The following is a 20,091-nucleotide window of genomic DNA, read 5'->3' as shown; positions in this document are numbered from 1 at the left end:
GGATCATAGACGACGAGAGACCTGCGGTTCTATACTCCACTGGTACTGTTGCTTTTACCGGCATGTTTTCTTTCAAGACATCAGTTTTTATTAGGTTCGTCAGTACCTAACACGCAGGTTTAGAAATTGTTCAAGGATGGGTATTGTTTCAAACTTTCAGGAAAACTTTTACCTTCGAGACATCTTATTAGTCTAAGCTCTTGGAAGTAAAAATAATTGACCTATTGAGACGGGGAGACTTTGTCAATTTTTATTTCGAAATTGATACAGGGAATATCACAGGGAACGGATGGTGTCCATTCACGGCGTCTGTGCTAGGAATGCTCGCATGTAATTGGTTCATTATTTGCGTAAATTTGTTATTGAAATTTTTTATCAATTTTACCGCTTAGCAATGAAATTAGAGTGATAATTAACACATTACAAAATTGTTATACATTTTATCTATCCAACAACATATTGGTTATTATTATACATCATGTGGTTATACTGTTATTAACGTTTGAAATCTGACGCAACATTTGCCCGTTTCATTTCCAATTTCACAGAATGCATCCCAGTATAGTAAACAAAGACGTGTCCCACGTCAAAAAATGCAATTTTCAACGCTCAAAACATGCTTTTTTCGGGAAAAACGTTTGCACTAAAAACAAAATGCTTATGAAAATGATCGTTCAGATACCCGGCACACTTCTAAACTAATTAAATATTATGAGTTTTTTTTTTATCTTAGTTGGTCCGCTAGTTCTCTATCGTGAACAAAGTTTCGGGGAAACAGCCATTGTTCCATAAATAATTCGTATTTCTCATGAGCAAACATGTTTCTGTTGTTGGCAGAACTTTCAGAAAATTACTTCTTTTAAACAATAAAAAAAGTGAAAAAGTGCTACACGCTTGAAAAAAAAATTCCAAACTGTGCCCTTTTTTCTCGAGCAAAAATGTACATAGCCCCTTAAAGCCTTAAAGAATGTTCTACAGCCAAAATTTCGAAACTGGGTTTTGTGATCGGAGCTAAAAAATCACTGTTCTATAGAGCTAATATTGACCGTAAAGCAAGATTTTGGAAATTCAAGATGAACAAGCATTAGTACCAGTTTATACACTACTCGAAATGCCGATACATAAGTATGTTATGCTCATTAGTGCAAAAACGGTATACCGAGATATGTTATTTACGTGCACTAAGGTCGCTTTTTACGCGGGTTTTTTACGCGGCTTTTCTCACGCGGATTCCGGAATTTACGCGGTTTTGGTAATTTACGCGGTATTTTTTGCGCGGATTTCACTTTCCCTTCACTCGGATTGCAGAATTCACGCGGTTTTTACGCGGATTCCGGAATTTACGCGGATTCCAGAATTTACGCGGATTCCAGAATTTACGCGGATTCCAGAATTTACGCGGATTCCGGAATTTACGCGGTTTTTTTACGCGGTTTTTTTTTACGCGGCACGTATCCCCCGCGTTAAAAGCGACTTTCGTGTACATTATAGGTTACCAAGCAATACAAAATTTAATTTAGCCCATATAACTGGGTGGCCCATAATACTGGGATGACTGTTACAGTACAACAAGTTAGAAATGCCCACTCACCTTTTCCTTTGGTCCAAACAGTTATTTCATCGGTGGATACACCAACTCCTACCTTATTATGCGCGTTCATTTTCAGCATATATTGCGATCCGCATTTTAATCCAGTAAGTGTATAGGCAAATTGATCTGACGGGATTGATACGCTTGACCAAGTATCAGAAGCATGTCGATAATAAAGGTTATATCCTTGAATTGTAGCTCCTCCATCAAATGAAATTTCCCAAATGATTCTAACACTATCATATGACGCATACTGTATTGATATGAGAGTGATATTTGGTGTTTGTAAAACAATTAGGACGTATAAAATGCTATCTTCTCCAAACAGATTTTTGGCAGAGCATGTGTAATTGCCCGAGAGGTTGGGTTCAACCTTATATATTTTCAAATATCCTTGCGATATACTGTAGAATGGGCTAAAAGTAACCGCTTGGTCGTTGGTAATCCATCGTGTCCTTGGTGTTGGATTTCCAACTGCTATGCATTCCAAAGATATGCTCGTTCCTACTGCAACTTTCAATGTTTGTGTGAAGGATGCAATTCTTGCAGGAGCACGAGTGTTTGTTTCTTGTGTAACAACTGCCGTAGGATCTCCTTCGCCTTTGGAAGTAGAGGCCGTTACCCAAAAGTCATATTTGCGATTTTCACTCAATCCTCGTACTTCAAATTGCAAAGGATGCTGCTTGTCAAGTCGTAGTACATAACCTGGCAAAAAAGTCAAATTTTAGTGACATCTAAACATAAGAATGGAATTTCTCCATAGATTGTGTTGTAATGTAAGCACGGCGTTATTTTAAAAAATACCCCAAAAATGACAATTTTGAATATTACCGTCTGATCAATTTTTGAGATACGCTCTTTCAAAGTTTTCTTGGCGGATTCCTCATATCAACAATAAAAATTTTAATAAAACTTCTCAAATTTTAAAAACTAACGTAAATAAAAGAAGTTGTAAGTTTTGTTTTTTTAGAGTACTAATGAAAATTGACTTTTCGAAATTCGTTCATTGGTAGGGCTCAAATATTTTGTCTTTTCGAAAAAAGTCCCTATACGGTCAAAGTCTTAGTTTTCGATCGATGAAACTAGCACCTTAAACGTTTAAAGTTTCGCTTCTTCGACCAATGAACAAAAAAGCACAGGTACTTCGTGGAATTATCGAAATCGAAACTTTTTCTTTGGTATCAAATGTCTTAGAAGTGCATAAAACGCCGGAATGTAATATTTCATAGATAAATTTTGCTAAATATAAACTTTCTGGAACATACAAAATTTTCTAGTTGGAAGACTCTCCCAGAAATTCGATTTTGTTTTTGATACTTGTAACACATATCTCAAATTTCACGCATTTCTAAAACCAATAAATAACGGGAATCAACACAGAACAACTAGTAGCACACCAAAGCTGCTCGGAACCACCCGACAAAGGATTCGAGAAGGAGTTTCGATACACTGAACTACGCTGGTGCTCGGTATTGCTGAAACTGCTCAAGAGACTGAAATGGATGAGTAAATTGGTATTAAACCCTTTTCGATTTTGTAGGCTATTCAGGAATCTTTCAGTAAATGCAGCAACAATTGTTGAATATTTATTTTCAATCCGCAACTTGGATTCACAATGCATCCAAGGATCTGATCTTTTTTTTTGTGTTCATAGTATTAGTAGTATCACCATTGACGTAGTGACACGTTTATTGTTTATATCCGTGCTTGTGTGTGAAGTTCACGCTTAGTTTCAAGCTTACTGCTTTACTTTACCGAGTCTCTTTCGATCCCACCAATATCGCCAGATTACAATTTCCTGGAGAGAGACTTCGTTAAACGTTCCTCTCTGGACAGGTTTATTATAAAAAGGACTTATTATGTCAAGAGGAAAATATCTTATTAAAACCTCGTTCCCCGTGCCAATAAGGTGTGTTACTGCCAAGAATTGGTTAACTTAAATTTGCCATATTTTTTTACCGTGCATAAAAAAACGAAACACCTCTCATTTTAACGATTCTAAAGTGAGTATAGAATCATGTCTTATGTTTGATTCTGACATTTGCCTTTCAGTTGTAAAAATGATGTTGAAGCAAGAGAAGCAACGCATCAAAATTTAGATCGGGCATCGCAAAAATCCGAACAACTCGCACGCCAAGTTGGCAAAATTATTGAATGTGGCCAAATCAACCGTCATCAACGTAAATAAAGTGTTTGAGAACGTTTTTCGTTTGCCAGTAAGACAGAATTAGGGAGACATCGAAATCCGAAGGTCACAAAAATGACGAAAAGAGTGGCCAGCAGTTTCAAGCAGAATCCCAACAATTCCGTCCGTGATGTCGCAAGCAAGCAGAGAGTGTCGTCCGCAACTGTGAATCGAGCTAAAAAACCAACCGGACTGTCGACTTACAAAAAGGTGGTGACTCCAAATCGTGACGATAAGCAAAACAAGTCGGCCAAACAATGATTGCGAAAGCTGTACGTGAAGATGCTGACGAACTTTCTTTGCGTGGTACAAGATAAAAAAACGTTGATCAAGGAAAACTTTAAACAGCTTCCTGGACAGGCAGAGGATTTCAAACACATTAAGCTGTCGAAAATTGCGAAGAAATATCTCGTGTGGCAGGCCATCTGTTCCTGTGGATTGAAGAGTAAATTTTCATTGCGAAAGGTTCCGTCAAGCCGGAAATTTATGTTCAGGAGTACCTGACAAAAACGTCTGTGAGTTCGTTGCTCGCTCTCGATCGAAGCAGTCGTGTTTTTTCATTGCACTGACTGTTTCATCAAGACAAAGAATATCAGTTCAAGGTCAAGCTATCGACCGCTTTCTATTGTGTTCTTATTAAAATTAGTTCAAGTAGCGGAGGTTCTTCGCCGAGTATTAAACGCGTACGATCAGAAATTATCAGTGACTTGAATCTCGATACTTCGGATTTTCGAATTAAAATATACCCCAATGGATCCCCGGAACCTTTTACAGTTTTTATGAGGCCAAAACTGGTACCTCTCAGTCTATTGAAAATCGCAGAAAGTTTTAAAACGTATAGTTCCGTCACACAGATCAAACAAATACACCAAGACAAAATCCGTATTACGCTAAGTAGTATAGAGGATGCAAACAATATTGTAAAAGACGCATCATTCACGAGCCTTTATAAAGTTTACGTACCTGCCGCTAAAGTAGAAGTACAAGGTGTAATCTTTTTTTTTTTTTTTTTAAGGGGGGATTTGTTAGTAGCTTAAGTATTTATGATAAATATTAGTAAATAATGAGTATGTGTGTCCAATCACAAATGGTGACTTCTCAACACTGTTAGAAATTTGTAATTTTAATTGTTAGGATTTGTTTGCTTTCGCAATTAGGACTTATCATTCGTAGGGATTTAAACCTACTTGTCAGAAAAGGGGAAGTAAACTTACAACTAACTTAATTGCTAACTTATTGGCTATAAAGAGAGCTTATCGTAGCAATTGAGGATTGCAACGATTTTTGTCGAAAATTGTTAATAATTTTATTTGACATAGCTTCTAATGGTTCAACACCAGTAAGTCTATGTAATTCGAGTGTACCAAACCAAGGAGGACGCTTCAAAATCATTTTCAGAATTTTATTCTGAATCCTTTGAAGCGTTTTCTTCCTTGTTGAACAGCAACTTGACCAGATCGGTACAGCATAAAGCATTGCTGGTCTAAAAATTTGTTTGTAAATCAAAAGTTTGTTCTTTAAACAAAGTTTAGAATTCCTGTTAATGAGAGGATATAAACATCTCGTATATTTGATGCACTTGGCTTGTATACTCTCAATGTGCTCTTTGAAAATAAGTTTTTATCATAAATTAGTCCCAAGTACTTAACCTTGTCGGACCAACTTAAAATAACCCCATTCATCTTGACAACGTGATTATTGTTTGGCTTGAGGAAAGGAGCCCTAGGCTTATGCGGAAAAATTATCATTTGAGTTTTAGAAGCATTGGGAGAGATTTTCCACTTTTGCAAGTAGGAAGAAAAAATATCTAAACTTTTCTGCAATCGACTGCATATGACACGAAGACTTTTTCCTTTTACGGAAATGCTTGTGTCATCGCAGAACAATGACTTTGTGCATCCTGGAGGCAAATCAGGAAGATCTGAAGTGAATATGTTGTACAGGACTGGACCCAAGACTGAACCTTGAGGTACACCTGCTCTGACAGGAAATCTATCAGATTTTGAATTCTGATAGACAACCTGCAGAGTTCGATCAGTAAGATAATTTTTTAAAATTTTGATTAGGAAAATTGGAAAATTAAAAGTTTGCAATTTCGCAATCAAACCTTTATGCCAAACACTGTCGAATGCTTTTTCTATGTCTAAAAGAGCAGCTCCAGTGGAATAACCTTCAGATTTGTTAGCTCGTATCATATTAGTAACTCTGAGCAATTGATGAGTTGTGGAATGCCCATGGCGAAATCCAAACTGTTCATTTGCAAAAATTGAATTTTCGTTGATGTGTGACATCATTCTGTTAAGAATAATTCTCTCAAACAGTTTACTTATTGAAGAAAGCAAACTGATTGGTCGATAACTTGAAACTTCAGCTGGGTTCTTATCCGGTTTTAAAATGGGAGTAATTTTTGCATTTTTCCATAATTTGGGAAAATATGCAATTTTGAAGCAGCAATTGAAAATTTTCACTAAAAATTCCATTGTGCTCTCAGGGAGATGTTTGATTAGTATATTAAAGATTCCATCGTCACCAGGTGCTTTCATATTTTTGAAATTTTTAATAATTGATTTATTCTCATTCAAGTTAGTTTCAATTATTTCTGCAGGTAAAAAATTCTGGGAAGAAATTAAATCAAATTGACGTGTGACTTCATTTTCAATTGGACTCACAAAATTCAAATTTGAGTTATGAACACTCTCAAACTGCTGAGCAAGTCTTTGAGCCTTTTGTTCATTGGATACAAGAAAACGTTCACCATCTTTTAAAACTGGAATAGGCTTTGAAGGTTTCTTAAGAATCTTCGACAGCTTCCAAAATGGTTTTGAATATGGTTTCAATTTTTCAACTTTAGTCTCAAAATTTTGATTTCTCAGAAGAGTAAATCTATGTTTAATCTCTTTCTGTAAATCTTTATAAATAGTTTTAAAAACAGGGTCACGAGAACGTTGATATTGACGTCTGCGGACATTTTTCAAACGAATTAGAAGTTGAAGATTTTCGTCAATTATTGGTGAATCAAACTTCACTTGAGCCTTTGGAACAGAATAATTCCTGGCATCAACAATTGTACATTTTAATGCGTCCAAAGCGGAATCAATATTCACTTCGTTTTGCAAATCAAGCTCATTATTGAAATTTCTCTCAATATGAGTTTTGTATCTTTCCCAATTAGCCTTGTTATAATTAAAAACAGAGCTCATAGGGTTTAAAACTGATTCATGTGATAAAGAAAAAGTTATTGGAAGATGATCAGAATCAAAGTCAGCATGTGTGATCAAATCACTACATACATGACTTTGATCTGTAAGCACCAAATCAATTGTTGAAGGGTTTCTTACAGAAGAAAAGCATGTAGGACTATTCGGAGACAAAATAGAATAGTATCCTGAAGAACAATCGTTGAATAAAATTTTGCCATTGGAATTACTTTGAGAATTATTCCATGAACGATGTTTAGCGTTAAAATCGCCGATTATGAAAAATTTCGAACGATTTCTGGTGAGTTTTTGTAAATCACCTTTAAAATAATTTTTGAGCTCGCGTGTGCATTGAAATGGTAAATATGCTGCGGCAATAAATAAAATCCCAAGTTCAGTTTGAACTTCAATTCCCAAAGTTTCAATAACTTTCGTCTCAAGATGGGGAAGAGCACGATGTTTGATTCGGCGATGAATAACAATTGCAACTCCACCGCCGGAACCCTGAATCCTATCATATCTATGAACCACGTAATTGGGATCATATTTTAATTTTATGTTAGGTTTCAAAAATGTTTCAGTAATAATTGCAATATGCACATTATTTACTGTTAAAAAGTTAAAAAGCTCATTCTCATTGGCCTTCAATGAGCGAGCATTCCAATTTAATATTTTAATTGTTTTATTGAAAATCATTGCTAAATTTTAAATTAGAAACAATTTTAATAGTAAAATTTGTGCCTATTTGAATGGCTTCAAACATTGATTTTGCCTGCAACATGGCGTTCATAAGATCGAACATTGCCTGTTGCAAAAAAGAAAGTTTACCTGCCGTAATAGGCCCCAGGCAGTTGACATTAGAAAAAATATTTTCGGCAGCAATATTAGCTGGAGTGATAGGTGTACAATTATTTTCTAGCCTGTTTTGCTTACCCATATTAACGGTCATTTTCGAACTACCAAAACTAGGCGGTATAATGTTCGAACTACCTGTAACCTGTGCATAAGTTAAACGGGTATGCAAAGGAGTAGGTAAACTATGCGTCACTGGTACGCTTGGAGAATTTTGTTTTGAAGTTGGTTTTAATTGAGAAATTGAATTTTGTTTACCTTGCCTTGCCTTAACAATTGCTAAACGGACTGGGCATTGATAAAAATTTGACATATGGTTGCCGTTACAATTCGCACAGCGAAAATTTTTACTCTCTTTCACAGGACATGTGTCCTTTTTGTGAGAAGAGTCTCCACAATTAAGACATTTTTGGTCCATGTTACAGAATTTGGAACCATGGCCATAACGTTGGCAAGTACGGCATTGGGTGATATGCTTTTCACCTCCGCCATACTTCCTATAAATTTCCCACTTTACACGCACATTATACAAAGCATGTGCTTTTTCAAAAAATTTTAAGTTGTTAACCTCATTGCGGTTAAAATGAATTAAATAATTAACAAGGGAAATTCCAGTTCTCTGACTGTTTTCGCCTCGTGATTTTTGTTTCATTAAAATTACTTGGGTAGGGGCTATGCCAAGTAATTCTGTTAAAGTAAGTTTGATCTCATCAACGGTTTGATCGTTGGTGAGACCTTTCAAGACAACCTTGAACGGCTTGGTGTTCTTGGTGTCATATGTAAAAAATTTGTACATCTTGTCAGTTAAATACTGAACAAGACGATCACGACCCTTTACTGAGTCGGCTAATAAGCGGCATTCACCTCTACGGCCAATTTGATAGGTAACTTTAACGTCAGAAACAAACGTTGAAAGTTCCTTTTTGAATATATTAAATTCAGAAGAAATAGTTACCACAATAGGTGGAACTTTCTCCTTTTTTAAAGATTTTATATTTTGTATAGTTTCATTATTAATAACTTCCATTTCACCAGCTTCTTGCTCAGGCAAAATATCAAAAGGATTGTCACTACAGACACTCGATGTGTCAGAAAGAGATGCCTCTCTTTTCCTCCCCGCAGCGATGCGAGGTTTCTTTTTCCGTCCAGCCATTTCAGGTGATACGAAAAAAGTTAAAACAAATGTTAAATTCAAAAGTAGGTAGTCTTGAGAAAGACTGATGGGAAATAACTTTCAGGTAATCTTTAAAAGACACACTGACAAAACACAAACTTTGAAGCTATAGGCAGTCAAAGACCAGCCCACAAGCAACCGAAAAAACGTCTGATCTGTAGGACAGTTCAAGACGCACTGACAAGGTGTAATCTACGATCGTGAACTCAAGTGTGACACCGTGATGTTATTTGGATCGGGAAAATTCAAAGATCCTCGAATAAACGCCGTTTCGATCCTGGACTGTCAACGCTTAGTTGAGCGCTCAACAAACCAAGATGGCGAAGAACAATTTGTCGGTTCGTCGGCAATAAAAGTGACTTTTGCTGGCACGGTGCTCCCCCACTATGTTTGCATCGAAAGTGTATTAGTTCCTGTGAGACCATTTACTCCCAAACCGCTGCATTGCAATCGGTGCAAACAATTCGGACATACAGTGAAATATTGCTCGAATAAAATCAGATGCTCAAAATGTGGTTTGCAACACGATGAAACTATTTGCCACGCTAATCAATCCCTACGCATTTATTGCAAGCAAGAATCACACGCTATTGAACAATACACTGTCCATAAGGCAAAACAGAAAAACGAACGTAAACGGAATCGCATTTCAGCTAGACGGAGTTATTCTGATGTACTGAAAACGCTTCCTCAGGAAATAAGCACCTGCACATAGAACCCATGTGATAGCCTTATGGAATACACGGATCAAAACGAAAGTAATACTCATCAAGATAATATAGCCAGTTCTTCGAGAATAAATCGCACAAGACCCTCGATGCAAATGGAAAAACTTGATAAAACCGAACACAGCTCACCTACTTCTATTCCGAAGCATCGCAAAAAGAGTGAAGGTATCTCATTCGAACCACCACCAGGACTTCGTGGCGGGACTGAATCAGCATATCAACAAAATGAATCACAGGCAGTGGAAACTTTCATTAATCTGATCGTGGACATTTTCAACATACCAGATACGTGGAAACCAGTTATTCAGCGATCCATCCCACTAATTATTGTGGTATGGAACATGATTTGTTCTAAAGTACCCCTACTTAATTCCTTTCTGAATAATTAAAAAACTCAAATTTTCTTGCGCTTTGCGTTACATGCAAAGGAGGTCAAAGAAGTATGGAGTGGATTTGAAAAAAATGATTCTCGGTACTGCGTACCATTTAGGCTAAGATATTTTTTGTACAAATGATATTCGGTCTCGTTATGGTTATTCCGATTAGACCTTAATAAATAAACCAAGATTAAAAAAAAAAAAACAAAAAGGTCTGTTGCCTTTCCTCAAGCAATACAGCGTTTTTTTTTGTTTTGGCCGGATCTGGCAACTTGCCAACACGCCAGAGCTCCGCCCAAAACTACTGGGGTATCGTCAAGGGGAACCTCAAGAAGACACCAAAGGCAGTTGTCAACGAAATACAGTTGACGTCTGCGGCGAACAAAGTGACCAAGAAGGCTGTAGAAAACTTGCGCATTCAGTAAAAAAGAATCTTGAGTCAGTATGTTTTTCTTTTATTCTGTATGAATAGAACTTGTCAAAGAAACATAATTTGTTTTTTAATAAAACAATGACTGATTTGCACACATTTTTGTTTGACCAATTATTGACACTTTGGGGGTCCCCACAAAGTTCACTTCCAACAAAAAATTTGGTGACACTTTAAAAAAACTTCTATAACTTTTCTTTAACTTTTATTTTGGTATAACATGTTCCCTAAATGAAATTTGGACAACTGAAAAGGGGCCTCGACATATTACTTGGCCTCCGGACTCCCACAACGTTAAATCCAGCCCTGTTTTACCATAAATTTGGGACAACATTCACCATCCGATTAAGATATTGGTGGACGAAATCTGTTGAGTAGTAGAAACTGGGTCAAATTATCATTACATTGCCACCATATTGAACACGCTTTTGCCAACTATATAAATCTGGGCTTAGGTCATGGGTTTAGGTGTCGTTTAAATGAAAGAGAAGGAAGAGTTACCACTATGTTATTCAAACATCTGACACCGGATTTCAATTTTTTATCAGTGAAGCTAAACTAGAGTCATACTGACAGCAAGCATTTACGCGATATTCATTATTTATGTAGAAAATAATATACTTACTTTTAGAATGGCCAGTTTTTCCACTGTCTTTACTATATATTGTGTAATGACTTATAATTCCATTGGTATGATTGGGCTGCAACCACGACACGAGTATAGAGTCCGCTGTAAGAATTGATGCTTTAATTTCGGCAGGTGCGTCCGGTACTGAAATAAAGGAAATTTAAAAAGATGATGAATAGGATATTGCCTCTGTGAGTTTCAACACCATCATAAAGATAAACTTTTGGATAGTAAATGACTGAAAATACTTCTAAAAACACTGTGTGTTTCTGAAGACTCCCAACTTTAAAATTACGTCAATTGTGTTCCAAATATTTTGAGAAATTCAAAAATCGCATCTCTATCATTTGAATTTTAGTGATGTTTGGTTTTACAGATATTTTATCATCCTTTTCCATCCGCTGATGCTAACTTTTTGCAGTTTACTTGATAATATTGGACAATTTTTTTTTCCTGTGTGGGCTCATCACTGCGACCAGAGATTAGATCTATTGTGACATTGCCCAAGTGTTTTCTGTACTCCGCACTTCATATTATTGCTTCATATTATTGGCAGTAACACTATTGAAAGTAAGTTATACGCTTATCATTCATATCCGTGCTTGTGAGTAAGTTTTACCTTTCCGTTTCAAGCTTACTACTCTACTATACCGAGCCTCTGTCCCTCCTAACAATATCGCCTAATTACAATTCCCTGGAGAGAACTTTCATACGTTACTCTCACCAGTTTTATTATAACAGGGACTTATTTTTGTTAGAAGGAGAGTCAACAGAGGTACTGTGGAATTTAGATTGAAGGAAAGGTACTTGGTGGGAAGCCTGAGAATAAACCCATGCTAAAGTCCTTTGGCAACCAAATGGCCTGATTCTACTAAGATTCGAACCCACGACCATCCGCTTACCAAGGCGGACTCTGTAACCTTGCGGCTAAGGAGCTCCCCAATATTGGACAATAGACAATGCCTGATCTAATTTAAAAAGGATTACACAGAATTATTTTTATGCGACTTTTTTGACGTAGAACTACGTCTCACAGGAAGTTTGACTACATGCTCGGCTACATAGGGATGTAAAATGAAAATCTAAAACCGGAAAAAGTGAAAAATATGTCCAATTCAAATGCTAATAAATCGGTTAGTTTTCGATGGATTTGCTTCGTTCTTCCAGTAATAGATTAGAAAATCTTCTATGAATCCTCCCAAATGCAGAAAATTGTAATTTTATTATTCGAACTATTGTACTATTGAAAATTGTCAAGCCTTGTCAAAACGCAAAATTCGACCTCCGATTGGTCGTTATATGATTGCTTCCCATAGTCGACAGAATTATAGACCTAGTAATTTGAAATGTGCTATTTGACCTCTTATATAGTTCTAACCGCTCAGCCGAAATTGCTCATATTAGTTCTAGATAGCGACAACAGCAGTAGAGTGCCAATAAAACATCGATTTTTCGGATATCGTTGAACGGTAGGGCTCAAAAGTTTCGTCTTCTCGGAGAAGTTCCCTATCAAAAATTTCAGCCCGATCGGACATCGGGAACACGTGCCTCGAAGCGGTCAAAGTTTCACGAAAAATATCAATAGAAAAAGCAAAAAAAAATTTTTTTTGTAAAATTTTTTTTGAAAATTTTTTTTCGAGTTAACACCAGATCGCAACGTTCAGCATTCCTAAGACATTTGTAATCGAAAAAATTACAAGGGTTGAATGCAGAGCCACGAACGCAAGGTTGGCGTAGAACTACATAAGGTTTTTTTTTTCTTCATCTATAATTTATTTGACACGGCACAAATACAATTTAATGTTTAACGGCGCCAGCTTACTTACGGCGGTAGCTTACTTTCTAAAGTATCTTAATAACTAAAAGCAAATTTTTTATCCTCGCTGCTGACTACGAGCTGGAACTAAATCTAACTTAAAGCTAGAATGTTTTGCATTAAAAGCACTGATTTGTTGTTTGATGGTTTTCCATCGCCATAGGTAAGCAGCATATTGAATATGTTCCACTGCTGGGCCAAGATATTACGGACTGGCATATTGGGTTGTCTCCCTCGGGACCTGAGAGTATCGTGCGGGTCTAGTTGCTGTTTCCGGATCCGGGTTCTTAACGTGGTCTTGTCGTTTGGTTGGATGTAGTCGGAAGGGAATAGGATTAAACTGGGGCGTGGATGGATTTCAGGAAAACGTATATAAGGGACATGTAGGATAGGTCACGGCTCGCCAAGACATCACGAACAGGAACAGCCGGCTGCCTACTTTCGGCCTACAGGGAAGCTATTAATTTAGACCTGGCGTCACGGTGTACAGGGCATGACCAAACCACATGCTCTATGTCGTGATAACCCTCACCACAGGCACAGATACCACTTTCCCCGAGCCCAATACGACGGAGATGCGCGTCAAATCTATAGTGATTGGACATAAGCCGGGACATCACGCAAATGAAATCCCGACCTACATCCAACCCCTTGAACCACGGGTTCGTCGATTCTTTGGGGATTATGGAATGAAACCAGCTTCCCAATTCCCCTCTGGTCCAAGCATTTTGCCAACTGATGATCGTATTCTGACGTACAAGTGCGAAAAATTCATTAAAAGCAATTGGTCTTTCATAAATATCACCGTTTGTTGCGCCCACCTTAGCCAAAGAGTCCGCTTTCTCATTGCCCGGTATCGAGCAGTGAGAAGGGACCCACGCTAAGGTAATCTGAAACGATTTTTCGGATAAAGCACTCAGATGTTCCCGTATTTTCCCCAGGAAATACGGAGAGTGCTTAACATCTTTCATCGATCGGAGAGCCTCAATGGAACTGAGACTGTCCGTAAAGATGAAATAATGGTCCGTGGGCATTTTTTCGATAATCCCTAGGGTGTACTTAATTGCAGCCAATTCTGCGACGTAAACAGAAGCAGGATTATCGAGCTTATGGGAGACGGTTAAATTGTTGTTGAAAATACCGAAGCCAGTGGACCCATCAAGAAGTGATCCGTCAGTGTAGAACATATTGTTGCAGTTGATGTTTCGATATTTATTGGAAAAAATTTTGGGGATCTGCTGCACGCGTAAATGATCCGGGATTCCACGAGTTTCTTCTATCATGGAAGTATCGAAAAACACAGTAGAATCAGAAGTATTTGATAAGTCGACACGATTTGGAATATTCGAAGAAGGGTTAATATTTTGGGACATGTGATGGAAATACAATGTCATAAAACGGGTTTGAGAATCAAGTTCGATTAACCTTTCAAAATTTTCAATCACGGGATGGTTCAAGACCTCACATTTGATAAGAATACGAGAAGACAGGCTCCAGAAGCGGTTTTTCAATGGTAGTACTCCAGCTAAGACCTCCAAACTCATCGTATGAGTCGACTGCATGCAACCTAAGGCGATACGCAAACAACGATGTTGTATTCGCTCCAGTTTGATCAGATGTGTGTTTGCTGCGGAGCGGAAGCAGAAACACCCGTATTCAATAACAGACAATATCGTTGTTTGGTAAAGCCTTATAAGGTCTCCTGGATGGGTTCCCCACCATTGTCCGGTTATTGTACGAAGAAAACTCAATCTTTGTTGACATTTTTTCATCAGATACCTCACGTGACAACCCAAGGTGCCTTTAGAGTCGTACCAGATACCAAGATATTTGTGTACCAAAACCTGAGAAATCGTTTTACCCATTAATTGTGTTTGAAGCTGAGCAGGTTCATGCTTCCTAGAAAAACTATTATCTCAGTCTTCTCCGGAGAGAATTCGATACCTAGCTGTAAAGCCCAAGCAGACAAATTGTCCAAGGTATCTTGCAATGGTCCTTGCAAATCGGCAGCTTTGGCTCCTGTAACAGAGATTACACTGTCGTCTGCAAGTTGTCTTATCGTGCATAAATTTGCCAGACATTCGTCGATGTCATTTACATAAAAGTTGTAAAGAAGGGGGCTTAACCATGAGCCCTGGGGAAGACCCATGTAGCTAATGCGAAAAGTTGTCAAATCGCCGTGCGTAAAATGCATGTGCTTTTCGGACAACAAATTGTGCAAAAAATTGTTTAAAATTGGAGAAAATCCTTGTCGGTGAAGTTTGCCCGAAAGAATGTCAATAAAAACGGAATCAAAAGCCCCCTTAATGTCCAAGAACGCAGACGCGATTCGTTTTTTGCGAGCATACGCCAGCTGAATATCTGTTGAAAGCAGCGCAAGACAATCATTCGTCCCTTTGGCACGGCGGAAGCCAAATTGAGTATCCGATAGTAGGCCATTTGATTCGACCCAATGGTCTAAACGACGGAGTATCATTTTTTCCATCAGTTTCCGGATACAGGATAGCATTGCAATCGGCCTATAAGAGTTGTGATCAGAAGCTGGTTTCCCTGGTTTTTGGATGGCGATCACCTTCACTTGCCTCCAATCCTGCGGTACAATGTTTTGCTCCAGGAACTTATTGAACAAGTTCAACAAGCGCCTCTTGGCATTGCCGGGTAGATTCTTCAACAAGTTGAATTTGATTCTATCTAACCCAGGCGCGTTATTGTTACAGGACAGGAGGGCAACTGAAAATTCTGCCATCGTAAAAGGTGATTCTATCGCGTCGTGGCCCGGAGACGCATCACGAACAATGTTTTGCTCAGGAACAGAGTCCGGACATACTTTCCTGGCAAAATCAAATATCCACCTACTTGAAGACTCCTCGCTTTCGTTGACCGTTACGCGATTCCGCATTCTTCGGGCTGTGTTCCAAAGAGTGCTCATCGATGTCTCCCTCGATGTCTCGTTCACGAACCGACGCCAATATCCGCGTTTCTTTGCTTTCGCCAAGCTTTTAAGCTTGGTATCAAGCTCCGAATACCGTAAATAGTCGCCAGGTATACCTCCCTTCTGGTAGGCCAAAAACGCGTCGGATCTTTGCGTGTAGACATCGGAGCACTCTTGGTCCCACCACGGAGTGGGAGGCCGTTCTTTAATCGTTACGCCGGGATATTTCTTCGTTTGGGCTTGCAACGCGGCGTTGTGAATCAAGCCCGCGAGGAGGTTGTATTCTTCAAGTGGTGGATGATGTTGAATCGAATCGACCGCTTTTTAAATCATTTCCTCGTATAACTTCCAATCAACATTCCGTGTGAGGTCACACGGAATGTCAACTGGTCGCATGCGAGTTGACCCGTTATTAATTGAAATAAGAATAGGCAAATGGTCGCTACCGTGAGGATCGAGGATTACCTTCCATGTGCAATCCAACCGTAGCGACGTCGAACATAAGGATAGATCCAAAGCGCTTGGGCGCGCTGGAGGTTTCGGGATACGTGTCATTTCGCCGTTGTTTAAAATAGTCATGTCGAAGTCATCGCAAAGGTTATAGATTAAAGAGGAGCGGTTATCATTGTAAGGGGAACCCCAAGCCACGCCATGAGAGTTGAAGTCTCCCAAAATCAAACGTGGCGAGGGAAGTAGTTCTATTAAATCAAAGAGCAGCCGTTGCCCAACCTGTGCTCTGGGAGGAATATATATTGAGGCAATACAAAGCTATTTACTTTGTATTGTCATTTGACATATCTACATAAGGTTGTTTGTTGCATTACTTTTATTGAATATGTTTAAAATTTTGTACAAAAGAGGAGTTGAAGTGTTACCGAAATTTAGTTTGCACATACAACACTGAACAGGAATAAAAAATTACAAGGGTTGAATGCAGAGCCACGAACGCAAGGTTGACGTAGAACTACATAAGTTTGTTTGTTGCATTACTTTTATTGAATATGTTTAAAATTTTGCACAAAAGAGGAGTTGAGTGCTACCGAAATTTAGTTTGCACATACAACACTGAACAGGAATAAAACAAACACTACAACGCGAACAGCTTTCAACAGTCAAAGTGCTTGCAGAATAAAATAACATTTCGCTTTTAATTCCAACGCAAAACGAGAAATTATTAAATTTTCAATAATTTGTGTGTTGTTCTTATAAGGAGTGTTGTTGTTCAATTTCATATCGGTTTTAATGTTGATCACATCTGTGTGCTACCCCGACAGAGGAGATTTAAGCATTTTTCTGATATCACAGTCTAAGGCTGTTTCTTAACACTGCAAATTTGACGGCCCATATATTTTGAAAGCCAGCATTCCAAAACGTTTGTGTGTTGTCAAAATACGGCAAATTTTCATGGGACGAAGTGTCGGCTATTGTACCTTCTACTGATGCTGCTCGCTACTGCACAAATGCAGCTTTTACTAGAGCCGCTGCTCCAGCTTGCCCAAATATCGCTACCGATACCACCACTGCTGCTGATGCTATCCGCTGCCACAGCTACTGCTGTAAAGTAAGGATTGTTTTAGTCGCTGTCTAGAACTAAAATGAACAGTTTCGGCTGAAACAGGCTTTTATATAGGCCAAATAGTACATTTCGAATTACTAGGTCTATAATTCTGTCGACCGTACACGGGAAGCAATCATATAACGACCAATCAGAGATCGAATTTTTCGTTTTGACAAGGCTTGACAATTTTCAATAGTACAACAGTTTGGATAATAAACTACTAACGGCTACTTACTCGGCTACATAGGGATGGCTGTTTTAAGAACCCCCTGATTCAAAATGTGAAGATACTTGAATGAAAGCAATTGCATTCAGTATCCTTCGAAGAACGGAAAAAGAAATTTCTACCTTCGGATCCCTTCCGGGTAACATTCGCCGGATCCGCACTGCCGAGCTTCATCTCTTTGGACAGGGTGCCTTTACGCCTGTTTGTACCGCGGGTCATGTATTGCCAAAACTGCAAGCATTTAGGTCATACAGCCACCTACTGCTGCAACAAGGCACGCTGTAGCAAGTGCGGAGGCAATCTTGCTGAGACCGCTTGCAGTGAGGATATTGAAAAGTGTCTTTTTTGCGAAGGAACTCGGCATGACCTTTCGGCATGTGCCGCGTACAAACAGCGTTAGGAAAAAATTAAACGTTCCCTCAGGGAACGATCAAAGCGCTCTTTTGCAGAAATGCTTAAGAGGGCTGAACCACCCTCGACAGGAAACATTTTTTCCTTTCTGCCAACCGATGAGGGTACATCTAACGATCCCGTCGAAGGATGTTCTTATGCCATGCCAGAAGGATCTAGGAAAAGGAGAACTTTTAACTCCTAATCTTTCTCGCAAAGGTCGAGATAGCGGAATGACTAATAAGCCAACATAAAAAGGAAACAGTGAAGAAAAACCGAAGCAAGTACCTCCCGGTTTCAATGTAAAATCAAATCAGGAGTACCCACCGTTTCCTGGGGCACCAGAAAGCCCTCGTGTACCCATTTCTCGATCAGAAGATGGGTTCATAAAATTTTCTGATTTTGTGGACTGGATATTTAAAACATTCAACATGGCAGATCCCCTACAAAATATTCTTCTTGCCCTTCTTCCTACAGTGAAAACCTTTTTGAAGCAATTAGCAGCAACTTGGCCCCTCATTTCAGCTATTATATCTTTCGATGACTAATTCGTCGAAAGAGGTTAGGAATTTTTTAACTGTATTACAGTGGAATTGCAGGAGTATCATCCCCAAATTCGATCTATTCTCTCATTTAATACACATACAATTATGATGCGTTTGCGCTCTGTGAGACTTTTCTCAATTCAAACGACCAACTCAATTTCCACGATTTTAACATAATTCATCGAGATCGAGACTCCACAGAGGCAACTTACAGTTATAACAGAGTTGCTTCTCGTGCCTTTTTTGATATTGGGAGATTTTAATTCTCACTGTTCGCTATAGGGATCGCTGTACGACGACAACCGATCTTCTTTAAGTTGCAACTTGATCGGCGAATTCAATATGACACTTTTGAATACTGGGGAGGCGACACGAGTACCTAATCTTCCAGCACGTGAAAGCGTGCTTGACCTATCCCTTTGCTCGACATCACTAGCGTTAGATTGCCGGGGGAAAGTGATCAACGATCAACACGGTAGTGATCATCTCCCAATCGTAATCTCAATTGCTAATGGTTCAACTCCCCCGGATCCAATCGATATTTAATATGACTTTACACGTAATATATATTGGAAGTCTTATTTGTATTTGTATTTGTATTAATTCATCTAACCTAGGTTTACATGAATGATGAAAATGAACGTTTCATAAAAGTCTACAGTTAGCAAGTTGTTGTCTAAACTTATATGACGGTTCACCAAAATTGAATAGGTCTTCAACTTAAGGAACGTGCGAATGCAGGAGGCAAGCGGTTCGTTGTATCCAAACATAGTGCGATGAAAACTAGGTTGTAGTAATCCAGTAGATCGGAGGCTGCGTTGCGAAGCACGAAAGTTTAGCAGCGACAAAATTTTCGGGGAGTCGATTTCACCATTAATAATTTTAGCTATAAAAAGTGCTTGTTCAATTTTCCTGCGTCGTTCAAGAGTGTCGAGTCCAAGTAGACGACAGCCATCCGGATACGGAGGCAAGTTAATCAGGTCACGACAAGGTAGATTCCTCAATGCAAAACGAATGAACCTTTTCTGCACACGTTCGATACGAATGGTCCATACTAGCTGATTGGGGCACCAGATCATGCTTGCGTTTTCGAGTAGAGGTCGTACCAACGAACAATATAAAGCTTTTAAACAGATATGAATCCAAGCTGACGTGATGCTTTAGCAATGATGTTCGAGCGATGCAAATTAAAAGAGAGTTTCGAATCCAATAAAACTCCAAGGTCGTTGATCTGATCTACTCTCACAAGTTCCTTATCATCGATATGATAGTCAAAGACAATTGGATTTAACTTGCGATGAAAAGTTATAACGCGGCATTTGGAGACACTCAGAAATAACCAGTTTCTACGGCACCAGCATACAAATATGTCCAAGAGCTTCTGCAAACGACGACAGTCCTCAACAGTACGAATTTCGAGGTATAATTTCAGGTCGTCAGCATATACCAGTTTTATGCCAAC

The 20,091-nt window shown here is 38.7% G+C and overlaps 1 protein-coding gene across 1 annotated transcript in view; it reads right to left on the bottom strand.

Moving 5' to 3' along the window:
- LOC129719885 (cell adhesion molecule Dscam2-like) overlaps nt 1-20,091 on the bottom strand; it is a 414,602-nt gene that overhangs the window by 96,768 nt on the left and 297,743 nt on the right. Inside the window, exons 11-12 of the mRNA XM_055671300.1 lie at nt 11,160-11,306; nt 1,592-2,296 (exon numbers count right to left, since the gene is read on the bottom strand). Coding sequence (XP_055527275.1) covers nt 1,592-2,296; nt 11,160-11,306 — 852 coding nt within the window. The remainder of the gene's footprint in view (nt 1-1,591; nt 2,297-11,159; nt 11,307-20,091) is intronic.

The sequence above is a fragment of the Wyeomyia smithii genome, chromosome 2, assembly GCF_029784165.1.
Source record: "Wyeomyia smithii strain HCP4-BCI-WySm-NY-G18 chromosome 2, ASM2978416v1, whole genome shotgun sequence".
NCBI lineage: Eukaryota > Metazoa > Arthropoda > Insecta > Diptera > Culicidae > Wyeomyia > Wyeomyia smithii.
This window is presented reverse-complemented; position numbering and strand designations above follow the sequence as displayed.